General features: G+C 45.8%; 1 protein-coding gene across 5 annotated transcripts in view; it reads left to right on the plus strand.

The window, feature by feature from the left end:
- Positions 1-1,559: 1,559 nt before the first annotated feature.
- LOC147006564 (uncharacterized) overlaps positions 1,560-14,273 on the plus strand; it is a 24,090-nt gene continuing 11,376 nt past the window's right edge. Inside the window, exons 1-5 of one of the 5 annotated variants that reach the window (XM_085868572.1) lie at positions 1,560-2,017; positions 6,778-6,935; positions 7,896-7,949; positions 10,301-10,667; positions 10,974-11,218. In XM_085868572.1, the coding sequence (XP_085724698.1) occupies positions 10,308-10,667; positions 10,974-11,218 (605 nt within the window). In that variant the 5' untranslated portion in view covers positions 1,560-2,017; positions 6,778-6,935; positions 7,896-7,949; positions 10,301-10,307. Of the gene's footprint in view, positions 2,018-4,516; positions 5,751-6,777; positions 6,936-7,895; positions 7,950-10,300; positions 10,668-10,973; positions 11,219-14,273 lie in introns of those variants that run through there. The other 4 variants (XM_085868570.1, XM_085868573.1, XM_085868571.1 and 1 more) reach the window with 4 other exon arrangements.

Genomic DNA, 14,273 nt, shown 5'->3' on the forward strand with positions numbered 1-14,273 from the left:
CGCGTTCGTGCTGTTCCACCATCGGCACAAGGTCCCCGAGTCTTCTCACGCACACATGGTAATCACTTAAGAACTGAAGGTCCATGTCGACCGAGGAAGAATCACTGGGTTCGCACAGTGAGCTGTTCGACGGTCCGTATACCTGGCTCCAAGGTCCGTATACCTGGCTCAATGGTCTGTTTACCTGGCTCAAAGGTCCGTCCGTGTACCTGGCTTGATGGTCTGTATATCTGGCTCGATGATCCTAATACTTGGCTTGATGGTCCGTATACCTGGCTTGAAGGTCAGTACACCTGGATTGAAGGTCCGTATACCCGGCCTGAAGGTACACCTGGCTCGAAGTATACCTGGCTTGACGGTCCATATACCTGGGTCAAGGTCCACTCACCTGGCTCACCACTCACCTGAGCCAGGTCACCACTCACCTCACCACTCACCTGAGCCAGGTCCACTCACCTGGCTCGAAGGTCCACACACCTGGCTTGAAGGTCCATATAAGGTTGAAACGAAGAGGTCGTGACGTTGTCGCATGGACTCTGGTAGAGATGGATTGATATCAACCCCGCAGGGACAGCTTGTAACGAGCAAGCACAATTACATGGAGAGATCGTTCAGAGTGCACGTGGAATGATGAGAACAATGGAAGTGTGAATGAACAGGAAACAATGGACATACAGTATGGATTGTGTGAGAAGATAGCAGAGAACAAGGCACTGGTGAGGTTTATTGGAAGACCTGTGTTCGATTCCCAGCTTGGTCGAGTAATTTCCCCACATATGCATATCACATTAGAACAATGTAAACATTCTTTTGTTGAAAAGTTTTTGATTTTGTTTCCAAAGAATCATTTTATAACTATTGTTATTAATAATACAATGTTATAAGTTGTCCGGAAGATTATTTTGCTGGATCATGTTTTGGATGAAAGATTAATTACAGAAAGTCGAAACATCAGCATCTTGATCACAACAGCAACAACAACAACAACAACAACAACGACTTCCGTTATTTCGTCACGTGCCTTGAGTTAGCCAATAGCGAGACACGAAATGGAGGCTCCTCCTTCATGACTCGCAAAGAGTGTATTTCGGGAATAACTGAACTTCAAATGAAGTAATCTTTCATGAGTGATGTGAACTTTTCAAAACTTAACAGTAAATGTCAGAATCCATTAAAAAGTTCATGAAAGACGATTTGTAAAGGTATTCTCAATGCGAGGATGTCTCCAGGTGTTTAGTATTGAAGGAGATCCGGATACTCCACACGATATACTACTCATAATCGGGTTTTTGGGTGGAATTGGCTGCAACACAGATTCCCTGTAACGTTCCCAAAAATCATCGACATTGACGGCACGTTGGTGAGAAATCCAATTGTAAAAAGAGTGGAAGTGTAAAATGTCACACAAGCACGACGGGCCAGCTGGCCAGTTCACACGTTTCATTTATTTACAAATATCAGCACAACACCGATTTAACACGGGAAGTGTGGCAAATGTTGATTTTCGTAGATCTGGGAAAGAATTTAAATAGTAAAATGTACTCTGATAAAATTGTCGGTTTTTCAGTGATACCACGTGAGAACGTGATGACGTCATCTGAACGGAACAAGCCGCCATTCCCGTACGTTGGGGGCGGAGTCAACGGCGACTTCTCATCACGTGTTCCTGGTCACGAGTTTTGTGAGAAAAGATCGTCGGCCTTGATACAGGAGTAGTGGAGGCCTCACAAGGTGCGAGTCTTTCCTCGCTTCACCTGAACCTTCCAGGTGGTTGAACATCACCTCAGTTTCCTTTCTCGACGCAACAACAATGAACCGAATTGGAGGATGGCTTCGACGTCGTTCCTTCGAGTAAGGACCGGGGTTTCTTCAGGGTGGGAAATCGATATATCGGATGTAATCGCTGAAGTTGTCGTCGCTTCGCTGAGGTGTTTCATCAAATGACGTCATGTTGTTCTTCACGAACATTCTGCTCTGTTCCCTCGATCATTAGCCCGAGGTGATCTTCCATCTGCCTGTAAGTCAGCTCATTAAAGATAACTTACCATAACAAGAACACACCATGGAATACACTTGTACCAAACTATATTCTGCGATCTGATCAAAGATGTCCGATTGGGAGACTGGCGGCCATTTTTGTTGTGAATAAATATGGACTCGCCCTTCTACTCCGACAGGAAAATTACTAATACTGTTGTGGGAAATGAGCCCTTAGTGTGTTATTAAATATAGGATTAGCCCAGATCCCCCCTTGAATGCATGTTTAGCCAGGTTGTTCGGTAATTGGACGTTACATGTGTGTAGGGAGGTGTAGCAGGCTGTCCAGTGTTCGTGCAGTGGTGGTGTACCGGGAGGCGCCTTGCTTCTTTTTCCTTCCCCTCTCCGAACTATCCCTGCCCGGCGCTCTGAGAGTGGCGGTCGGCGAGACGTGTCGACGGCCGATTGGTGGAGGACAGCTGCAGTCTCGAGCGATGGACCAATCACGGGTCCCCGGGGGAGTGTCCAAAAGAGCGAGCGCCGGGAAGACAAGGAAGGAACTGCATGACGTCAGTCTGCCTTCTGCTGGATGGGAGGCTGCTGGTGTCGAGTCTGCGATCTGCTTGATGAGGAGTGACTTGATGGCTGTTCCTCCTCGGCGATGGACCCAGCGTGCAGGTCGTCCCCAGGTTCATCCTGAATCCAACCACGGGGCCTCTGACTGTCTTTGCTCCCGGCACGGCTCGACACGTTTTTCCATCCCGTCGATCCGCCTGCGGAGCCCAACACCCCGATTTGGCCGAGTCTGGTGAGCAGGCCAGGCCTGGATTTGTATGCTGGACCTTGTGAAAAGCCAGCTCGAGCACACCGTGGATCGTCGACCTTACAGGGGCTGCATGCGCTGAGGCTGGTGTGTGAGCGGTGCGACAAAAGGACGACGCCGCCATCTTGCCACGCCGTGTGTTCGAGCTTGGGCGCTCAAATCCGTTGACATCAGCTTGTCACGAGCCACATTTGTGCCTTTGACACTTTTCCTCTCGTCCATGAGACATCACCAAGTTCTCTGTGTCTTGTCTGCATGTTGTCTGAGGTTTACTTCGCTCGGGCTCCCTTTGAAACGCGTATCCGTAGCTCCCGAGTTAAGAGCGGGTTATAAATTAATTATAACATTGTCGTGAATGTTTTGCTTGTGTCGTGTTTCCCCGATGTGTCCCCAATAAATCTGGCCGATTCATATGAAGGTTGCCGCCTTGAGTTTGTTCGTGCCACGCTGAGGAACAACCACTCGATTTGTATTTAAAACCAAAATGGTTACGGACTGGCAGACTTCGCTCGGTCTCTAACAAACCCAGTCTGAAACCGGGGTCTATTTCCCTAACTGGCAAGGCACAAGTGTACTTTGGTATCGTGATCCGAGGCACGTGACCCGTGGCCTGTGCCGAACCAGCCGGCGTTATAACCCCTGAGACTGCGGTGCTGTTTAGTGACGCCGAATCATCAACATTTGGCTGTCAAGAGTGGGGTGCGAATCCTGCCACCGCCCAATCTTCAACAATTCAACAGGGGCGATGACATTTTATGTGTTTTTTCCTTGCCAACAGGGGAAGGCAAATATTTACAAACACACAACAAAGGGTACAGTTTGGACTTCTACTGATAAAATTAACTTACACACTGTTTACGTACACGAAGACAGGCGCCATCAGAAACGTACTCTGGGGAAAGTTGGAGAGTAACAGAGAGAGAGAGAGAGAGAGAGAGAGAGTGAGAGAGAGAGAGAGAGAGAGAGAGAGAGAGAGAGAGAGAGAGAGAGAGAGAGAGAGAGAGAGAGAGAGAGAGAACGAGGTGTTGGCAACCTCTTTTGTACCTGGCGTGGCTGATGGGCCCATGCTTCTCAATCTCTTAGGAGAGGGAGGAGAGGAAAACTGAGGATGTCTAAGGTGCGTGGTCAGAGGAGGTGCATTGAGATGCAGATGAGGTGCAGAGAAGGTAAAATGGAAAGAGGTGCGTGTCTGTGGGGTCTCTCTGAAAGAACAGTTGTCGGGACTTGCCCTCGCCGATTGCTCTTCTGTGTCCACAGCATATGACAGATTGTGTGAGAAGAGAGGTTAATAATGATGTGTAAGGATGTCTGTAAATGTAACTATTTCAGATTACCCAAATAGATGCGCTCAGCATGACGCCTGGATCGCTCATTCGCCCAGCGCTCCGCCACACCTGCTCAGCTCTCTTCCCCATGCCATGCCGCCGACCTTGTCAAAAGCAGATCTCTCTTTCTCTCTCTGTCTTTCTGTCTCTGTCTCTGTCTCTGTCTCTGTCTCTCTCTCTCTCTCTCTCTCTCTCTCTCTCTCTCTCTCTCTCTCTCTCTCTCTCTCTCTCTCTCTCTCTCTCTCTCTCTCTCTCTCTCTGTCTCTCTCTCTCTCTCTCTCTCTCTCTCTCTCTCTCTCTCTCTCTCTCTCTCTCTCTCTCTCTCTCTCTCTCTCTCGATGTCTTTCCCTCTCTCCAACAACCCAGAACTTAACTAAGACCCAGGAACTACGACCACTCCTTAGCAGCGTATTTTGTAGACGTTTGGCGAGGGAGGAGCCCAAAGTCGGATCAGGACAGTCAGTAGGCGTTTCCCAACTCCCCCATTGGTGCACGGACGCTTTCCCAAGTATTATCCCCAACCTTGCAAAGACTTGACGCGGAAATGGCCCCATTCGTTCTGTCCCTCACTACCCGACTCATCTCCGTGATCAACATGGGGCGAGGGTATTTGGTGGCGCTCCCTGGCCACAAACGTGCGTTGGACACCAAATGGGGGCCACAACTGAGCGGAGCACTCGGGCAATCCATGCGATGTTGAACAGGTTCAAGCACACACTTGCACTTTGAACTCCATGCCAAAATGTTCTAAATACAAGCATCTGTCATGGAATGTGGCGTCCATTGTTTTTTTTGTTTTTTTTTTGTATACCATGTTGAGGCTCGTGGAAGAGCGAACACACAGAACATACAGCAAGGCAGGGAGCAAGAGTGGTGGGAGAGGGAAGCACAAAATAATGGAGAACAGAGACAACAGGAGATCTGTGGAAGGGAGAGGGAAAGGGCGAGGTACCCGGGGTAAACAATATGGTACCACAGGGACTTTCAGGAAGGAAAACAGGAAATTTGAAGGAGGTGGGTTTGGGGTGGATTCATGGAGGAAGAAAAGATCGTGATTTTGGATGGGTGAAGATATGAGATGGTGGTGAACAGCTGTTTTGAAGACCTGGAGGGAGGAGTGGGATTGAAGAGAGTGTGGGAGTTTGTTGAAGAGGCGGGAAAAAGGAGGAATGAAAGAGTGAAGGTGAGCAGTGATTCTTGATTTTGGCATTTTCACCAGAAGATTTTTGGCAGACCTTGAACACCCTGCGGAATTATAGGGGGACAGCGCACAGACAGAGCAGGGGAGGCAAAGCCGGAGAGGAGCTGGTAGAAGACAGAAAGAGCACCGACCTGTCTCCGGTGAGAGCATGAGAGACCTAAAGACTCAGCTTCATCGTGGGAGATACCAATGATTCTAAAAGCCTTGGTTTCCACAGCGTGAAGTCGAGCTGGATGTGAGGCAGACGCACCACCACATAGGGGAGAGAACTACTGCACCAGGCTGAGGTTGGAAGCTTTGTAAGTGCTTTGGAATCTCAGGTGTGCCAAGGACCAAGGAAGGATATTGCACGACGTCGGATTCCCAGTGGGCAACTGGCTTTGGAGACGAGCTTGTGTCGAGGTGTCGATCACCCTTTACTGAGGTATGAAAACGTCGATGTACTTGAGAGAAAAATGTTTATTATCTATCAATACATGCGCACTCAAAACACACCCCAGGCGCAACAATTTGCGTTTGAGGAACCCGGAGAGTGCTCTCCTAAATAGTCGAGTCACTCCCTTATATTTGGCTTTTTTATCTCCAACAAATTCCAATTTCCACAATTCTTTCTTTTCATCCCAAGAGCCAGCTGGATTACCAGCTGGCTTCCATCCTGGCGATATATATATCAAACTGATAAGCAAGATCAAAGGTTTTCCTCCCAGATTTTGCTGCACAATGCTCCCTTGAATCACTCAAGTATGACCCGACTTATCTCACACACAATGTCCCAAGCAGGAATATATTATAATTCACTGCAGGCGAGTGAATTGAGTTGGGAAGAAACAAAAGCTTTGAAGGAAAAGGTACAAATCCCAACACTTGGAGATGTGGCTTTCCCAGAAAAAGAGCATGACAGAAGGTGAGACCCAAAAGCTCGAATGAAAGGACTTCTTCAAGGGAATTGTTGAGAAAGTAGATGGGAGGTGGGGGGTCCAAACGGTCCTTTCGGAGAGACTTTGAGTGTGAGATTTGTCGGAATTGAAAGACATATTCCAAGTGCTTGACCAGCTTGTGATTTTATCCAGATCTGCAGAGAGTGAAGAGGATGCTGTCTGCCACGTAAACTGTGTTTTTATATTTTCACTTGAAATATGCCCAACGCCTTTTTCAAAACTGCAAAAGTTTGATTTTGGAATTGATTATGGGTGGCACATATAGATGTTCTTTCATCTGTCAGCATTTAACGATCTGTCAGCATTTAACAAGTAAAATAGACCATGGTAAGATGAGAGTAGGTTTTTGAGTGATACATTGGGGGGAAAAGTGATGACATAATCTGAGTTCCTGAAAACAAGTGCAATTAATAAATGACCACGTGATCTACGCGTGTTGATTGTGGATTTTATTCAAACCTCTGTATGTAATACACTTGCATGTTGAGCCTGCTCTCCATTCCTGCCGAACAGGACCAGGAAAAACCAACGGCGTGGAGATGCACCAGGACTGCAGGAAAACCCTGAACGTTTGTTCCCACAGCCGTCTCATCTCGAGCTGTATCAACAACATGTGCCAAGTTCTGGACATGAACTCCCATTTTGGAGAATGCGATTCCATCTGGAACCTGGTGGGTCCGATTGACATATTTTCCCTCTCCGGGGACTTCACGCACGTGACCGTGCCGAGTACATGTGGGTCGTGGTGGGACCGCTTGTCTCGTTGGACACCCGGACGTTGTCCCAAGAATCCCGAGTGGTTTAAAATCCAGGATTTCATCGAGATACTTTTAGACGTGCCCGTCTTCCCTACCAGAGTCTCGGTCTTGAAGACGTACCAACATGGATATATGGTTCGGATACTGGCCAGGTCCTGGGATGATGGTGAAGACTCTGCTGTGTGCATGTACCAATGACCCTTTTGGTTTAAATCTCCAATGGGTCTTAAAGTCTTAATGCTCATGAGTCCAAAAGGGATGAAATGACCAATTATCGTTTGCTTTGGAAGAATGTTGAGCCTCTGACTGTTCTTACATGATGATTACGGGATTTCAACAACATCTTCGTTATATGGATGGACGAGTAACCTGGTTTTTCTAATCTTCAGGTGGTCTTCAGGTTTTGATCTTCAGGTGGTGGACAAAATATTGGAAACCCCTGGGCAAACGAGAGTATGTTTTAAGGAACTGCTTCCACACAGGAGTGGCCTATGTTCCCAGCAACTGACATCCCATCATGCTTTGGGTCATGTATAAAATGCTGCACAGGCCTGGTTTGCTATAATTATGGCTCGCGTGGCTGCAAGAGGAAAAACCTCAGTGATGAGTTTTTCCCCCTTTTAGGAGCTTGTTTGCCTTGTTGTTTTTATTCTTCGTTCTTTATTTTCACCCGATCTCATCTGTTTGCTTATCTTTTACTTGTTCTCCGGTTAGTCTTGAGTTTTCGGTCATTTTCCCTTCCTACTTTTCCCCGACCTTCCTCCTGTCTGGTACGCCTTGTCCACCGGGCAGGAAGTTAAGCTCATGCTTCCTTGCCACCACCTCACTCCCTCCCCTCCCCCCCTTTCCTCGTGTTGTTCCCACCCTCCCCAGGACTTCGGCATGGCGAGCAAGTACCATAATTGCTTCTGATTCAAGTTTGAGAAGGTGGGACCCGTTCCTCCAAGCACGGTCTTGTTGGGCCTGTTGGAGTTCAAGGCTCGGGATGTTTTTTCTGTTTAATCGTTTTGGCCCATGGATTTGAGATTCCCTTTCATTCAGCTGAAAGGCTTGCCGAGTTTTGGGTGAGGTGGACCACTGCTCGGTCTCTGGTTGAATGGGTAGACAAAGCCCTCTCTGACTGTGGTCGTGACGGCTATCCTCCACAACGAGAGTTTATTTATTTCTTAAGTTTTTTTTTTAAAATAACTCTCTCTTGGTTGTGACTGGGTGGGTTTGAGGGTTGAGGACGAGCAGCTGAAACCTGAGTCCTATCCAGGTTTCTCCTGATGACTTCAACTTTGCTTTTTCCTTGTTCGAGCTCCTTCTGATTCCCACAATGCAGAACTGGACCGACTTGGTCTTTCATTTGATCTGAATTGAATTTTTTTAATCCCATTCTTAATTCAATTCAATAATAAGTAATAATACAAAAAACGTCACGGGTCAGGGTCATGTATCCAATCAAAGCGGGGTTGCATCAAAGCGTGACGTCTTGGTACCCGGTCATCACTGCCAGCAGTTTTAAAATGGCAGTTCCAGTTATGTCTCTTATTAATTACGTAACACACCAGTACACAAACACCACCAAAATTCACCACACAACACTACACAAACACCACACAAAACGACACAAACAATACAAAATACACCACACAAAACTCCAGAAACACCTCACAAAATTCACGACACAAACAATACAAAATACACCACACAAAACTGCACAAACACCACACAAAATACACCACAAAAAACCACACAAACACCACACAAAACAAGTCCTGGTGAGGGTGTGCAATACCTGATTGCTTTTTTTTTGTTTGGTTTCTTGCTTTTGATTTATTCTTCTTTGATTCTTTCTTCCTTTTTTTGGACTTCTTCTTCCTGTTTGATATCTTATTTTTTCCTTGTTTTTTCTTAACCCTGACTTCTTGTTTTGTGATTTCTTGTTGTTTGATTCCCTTGTTTGGTTTCTTGTTGTTTGATTTTTGTATCTTGATTACGTGTTGAGATTTTATTGTTATTTTTTTTAATTTTTTTTTTTTTAAAGGCTGAGGCCATTAAAAAAACCATAAAAACCTCTGTGACTTTGAAAGAGGGATATTTGTTGTGGTGCATTTGGCAGGAGCTTTAGTGACAAAGGCAGCGAAACTTGCTGATGTTTCACGAGCAACGGTTTTTCAGATGATGTCTGCATCGAACTCCGAGGGAAAGACATCATCAGCAAAGGGCAACAGTGGGTGGAAATGCATTCTCCAGGATTAATTTGAAGTGCTCGGCAAAGCAGGTGAGCAACTGCTGATCAATTGACTGTAACTTTAAACCTGGAGCACGAGCAGCCAGTTTCATCAAAAACGGTCCACCAAGAGATCCACAGAGGACCATTGTCGAGTTGCAGCGCACAAACCGCTCATCCCACCTGGCAATGCACGTTTGCGAGTGCAGTGGTACAAAGAGCACAGGCAATGGACGATCGATCAGTGGAGAAATCTGATACGGTCACATGAATCATCCTTCACAATCTTCTCCACAAACAGATGATTTCTTATTCTTTGATTCCTTCTTCCTTTTTGCACTTGTGGTGCTAACCGAAAGAATGCTGCAGTCCTGACTGCTTGGTCCATGTGTGATCCCCCAATGGTCTGATGAGCATGACACTGATGTTATTCATGTGTCATGGCCTTCTCAGTCTCCAGATCTGAACCCAATCGAGTATTGATGGAATATTGAGGAATGACGTCTGAGACACCGTTTTCCACCTCCATCAAATAGGTGTGTTGATTGACTCTCGTGGAAGAATGGTGCCACATCCCTCCTGAAGAATGCCAGACCCTTGTGGACTCTATGCTGCTGCACATATAGGCCGTCCTAGCCACTCGTGGTGGCCCAACGTCCTGTTAAGTGATTTTACATAGGTGTTTCCATGTTTTTTGTCCACTACCTGTATGTTTTTAAAATTTCGCTTCTTTCCAACAACTACCGATTGTCAATCCCATCTCTTGTCAATCCCAACAGAGAACAACAGATTGTCAATCCCAACAGAGGATCCTCTGATCCTCACCAACCCCAACCCCCCCCCTCCCCGTTAAATCCGTTTTTATTTTTAATGAATGAAAAGAGTTTAATTCATTTATTTGTTAATTTATTTAATAATGTGAGTGATGCCCTTTTACACATCCGTGTGTATCAAATTGGAGATGTTGTATGACATGAGCCAAACCCTAATACACAATGTCTACTTCATAGTAAAATTAAAAAGACACTCCTCAAAAGGCTGACTTTGGTGATGGACGATGCAGGTGGCGGATGCTGTGGTCCAGCCCTGTGGACCCCAATCTTCCACTGAACGCCCCTTTCAAGTTTTCCCCACCGATACAACCACCGGGTTTTGCGACGAACATCCTCCGTCTGGAGTTCAATTCCCCCCTGAGCTTTTACCGCATGGAACTGTGCGTTGTTGTTCTGTCCGGTATCCCGGTGAACCTTATGCAACCAAAGAAGAGCAAGAGTGAAGGTCTTGCTGGGTCAGAAAGACTTCGACATAAACAAAACAGGATGGAAAGAAGGAGGAGACGAGATATGGTTAAACAGAAGACGGAAGATGAAGAGGGAGAGAAGCTTCCCCCCTTCACAAATAATGGATCGTTTGACCTTTTACCTTTCGAGGTGAGTATGTGAACCCCCGCTCGTCATCTTTTCTTCTTCTTTTAAAACTTGGTTTTCCAGATCACATCATCTCATTGTTTGACTTCAGAATGGTTTCAGACGATGGCGTCAACATCGAAATGGCTGTCCAAGTCTGTTTGTGTTGGGAAGCCTTGATGGCTTCACCAGTGATTACCTGGGTTGTTTTAAGGGTTACTGGTTTATCATTTGATGAACATCCTTGACTATCTGGACAGTGACAGTTGGTCAAGTTGATGCACTGTTAATTAAATCGATGTTTTTTTTGCTGTCTTACTTCCACGACAGATTATCGAAATTATTTTATCTCACCTGACACTCCCTGAGCTGTGGTGCCTCGCTCAATGCAGCCGTACCCTGCGCGACTGCTGCTACAACCCTTCCATGTACAAACACCTGGACCTCAAGCCTTTCTGGCCATCTCTCTGCGAGGAGGACCTTCTGGCTTTGAAGCCTCGTCTCACCCATGCACGCTCGCTCGGTCTCTCATGGACTGGAAACGATGGAAGATTCAGTCCTACGGTCCTTAAAAAGTGAGTAATTGAATGCAAAGTTAGTAATCGATGGCCTGGGTATCGGTGAACCGTCTGGTAAAACTTTGGCATTCTTCAGCTTCCATGATTTTGGGATATTTGGTCATTTTCTTGATTTCTGCATCGTTAGTCCAAAATCATTGCTCTTAACACGTCAATTAGCAAAGCCTTCTTCTCTTGTTTTTTTTTTTCTACCCAAGTATCATATCTGGTCGCAACACTTTGTTTTCGATGTTTACGCTCGATGGGATCATTAGGTCGAACGTGAGCGGTACTTCAATGTTTTCAGTGATTGCTTTTGGTTCATTTTTCCCACAAATTTTCTGCAACTGAAATATCAAATTTTTTGCTGATGTGCCAACGGATTACTTTTCAAACTCTGTTGTGTCGTTGTGTGTTCAGCTGTTCTGGCATGAGTTTGTTTTTTGTGTTCGGTCATGAGTGTCATTTATCATTCTCTTTGTTAACCCCACCTCCACCCCTCACCCCTTTCTTTTATTGTTTCCTCCTCCTCCCCCCCCTCCCCTTCTTTTTCACTCTGTCCCCACCTCGCTCCCTCCTTATAACATGCAGCACTCTCCTCCCACACCTCTGTCGGTCTCTCGTTGTCTCTTTCTTTGTGTGTGTGTGTGTGTGTGTGTGTGTGTGTGTGTGTGTGTGTGTGTGTGTGTATGTGTGTGTGTGTGTGTCTCACGCCTTCCTCCCACAGTGAATAGCAACGTTTTGATAAGGTTGTCCTTTTTAGCTCTCCCCTCCTCCTCCCTCGTTCCCCCTGCTTCATCCTCTCTGCCTCCTCTCTCTCACTCTCTCTCTCACCTTACACCTGCCTCCTACACATTTGCTCGTCATCAATACATGGCAAAAAGTACGCACTTGGCTCGAACCACGTGTTTCTTTTCAAAACAACAAGTAGCATATGGCGAGCCATGAACACTGCATTATACTGCATGGTTATACTGCATTATACTGCATTATATTAAAGCGAGCTATTAACACTGCATTATACTGCATGGTTATACTGCATTATACTGCATTATATTAAAGCGAGCCATTAATACTGCATTATACTGCATGGTTATACTGCATTATACTGCATTATATTAAAGCGAGCCATGAACACTGCATTATACTGCATGGTTATACTGCATTATACTGCATTATATTAAAGCGAGCCATTAATACTGCATTATACTGCATGGTTATACTGCATTATACTGCATTATATTAAAGCGAGCCATTAATACTGCATTATACTGCATGGTTATACTGCATTATACTGCATTATATTAAAGCGAGCCATTAATACTGCATTATACTGCATGGTTATACTGCATTATACTGCATTATATTAAAGCGAGCCATGAACACTGCATTATACTGCATGGTTATACTGCATTATACTGCATTATATTAAAGCGAGCCATTAATACTGCATTATACTGCATGGTTATACTGCATTATACTGCATTATATTAAAGCGAGCCATTAACACTGCATTATACTGCATGGTTATACTGCATTATACTGCATTATATTAAAGCGAGCTATTAACACTGCATTATACTGCATGGTTATACTGCATTATACTGCATTATATTAAAGCGAGCCATTAATACTGCATTATACTGCATGGTTATACTGCATTATACTGCATTATATTAAAGCGAGCCATTAATACTGCATTATACTGCATGGTTATACTGCATTATACTGCATGGTTATACTGCATTATACTGCATGGTTATACTGCATTATACTGCATTATATTAAAGCGAGCCATTAATACTGCATTATACTGCATGGTTATACTGCATTATACTGCATTATATTAAAGCGAGCCATTAATACTGCAACAAATATGGTCCACTTAAATGGGACGTGACCATTTGATATGCACGAGTGCGCTCATTGGTCCATTGGACCAAATTTTTATTTGTCTTCACAGCCTCGTGGCACACCTGCCTGCTGTACTGCTGGAGCATTCGCTTGCCTTTCACCAAGCCCAGATGTGCTTCCCTTGGGCCATTGTGGGAATTATACGTTCGTTATTATTGTTGACAAATTATACTTCCATTGTTATGATTATTGTTGGAAATATTATTTATATTTATTGATATATTCTTTGTTGCAATCTTATTGTTTTTCTTACCTCCACCACTGAAAGTGAAGGAGGTTATATTGTTGTGGGCTGGGTATCAGTGACGAGCACGACCGCAAGATGGAGCAGTAGAGTCGGCTCCACCGAACACCCGGAATCTCGATCGTACCTCTCCGATAACTCCGAAGGTATGGGTCCCTTACAGGACCGTGAATCGTCAATAATTCAACCGCGTGGGACAGGGTTATTTTCCAAACTTCAAAATACCGAGAGGTCCACGTGGAGAGCTACCGAGGAATTCACACCCTCGACGGAGCTCGAACGGGACGAGCTGTTGCCGTGCTCGACCCGTGCGTAACCCGAGCGGATGGTTACCGAGCTCCCGTCGGTCCAAATGCACAACTACTGCAGCAACGGCCTTTTTAATCCCCCAACACGCACCGTGCTTAACCAATGGAGAAAACACAGAGACGAGTAGAAACATTTAACAACAGGGATATTTATTTACAAGAGGCAGGGAGGGAACACACAAAGAGCACAGTTAAACCGACTAAGCAATGCAAATAATGTACAGCAAAGAGCACTTAACAATTCCTACTTACAGACGGGGCCCAAGGACACACAAACGCGCACACACAAATACCCAAAAGAAGAGATGGACCTCGCCGGGTCTTTATTTGACTCTCCATCCGAGGAGGATAGTTCGGCTGGGAGTCAGGACGGCTGGCTACCTGGCCGAGAGCGCGTGGCTGGTCGTCCACCCCTTCCCGGGGCTCCGGTCGCCAAAGGACGGACCAGGGCAGCCGAATCCAGCGGAGGCGAGACGAGGCGATCTCCCGTGATGAGATGGTCGACCTCTTGTGGTTGTGCCCCAGACGAGATGCCTGGGATTTGCGCGATGCAGTCAAACGCAGACCAGACCGAAACGTGCTCGAGCAGACGGGCCATTAATTCTTG

Source organism: Eptatretus burgeri, unplaced genomic scaffold, assembly GCF_056783735.1.
Source record: "Eptatretus burgeri isolate ZD-2024b unplaced genomic scaffold, Ebu_testis_v1 Ebu_testis_scaffold_3165, whole genome shotgun sequence".
Classification (NCBI taxonomy): domain Eukaryota; kingdom Metazoa; phylum Chordata; class Myxini; order Myxiniformes; family Myxinidae; genus Eptatretus; species Eptatretus burgeri.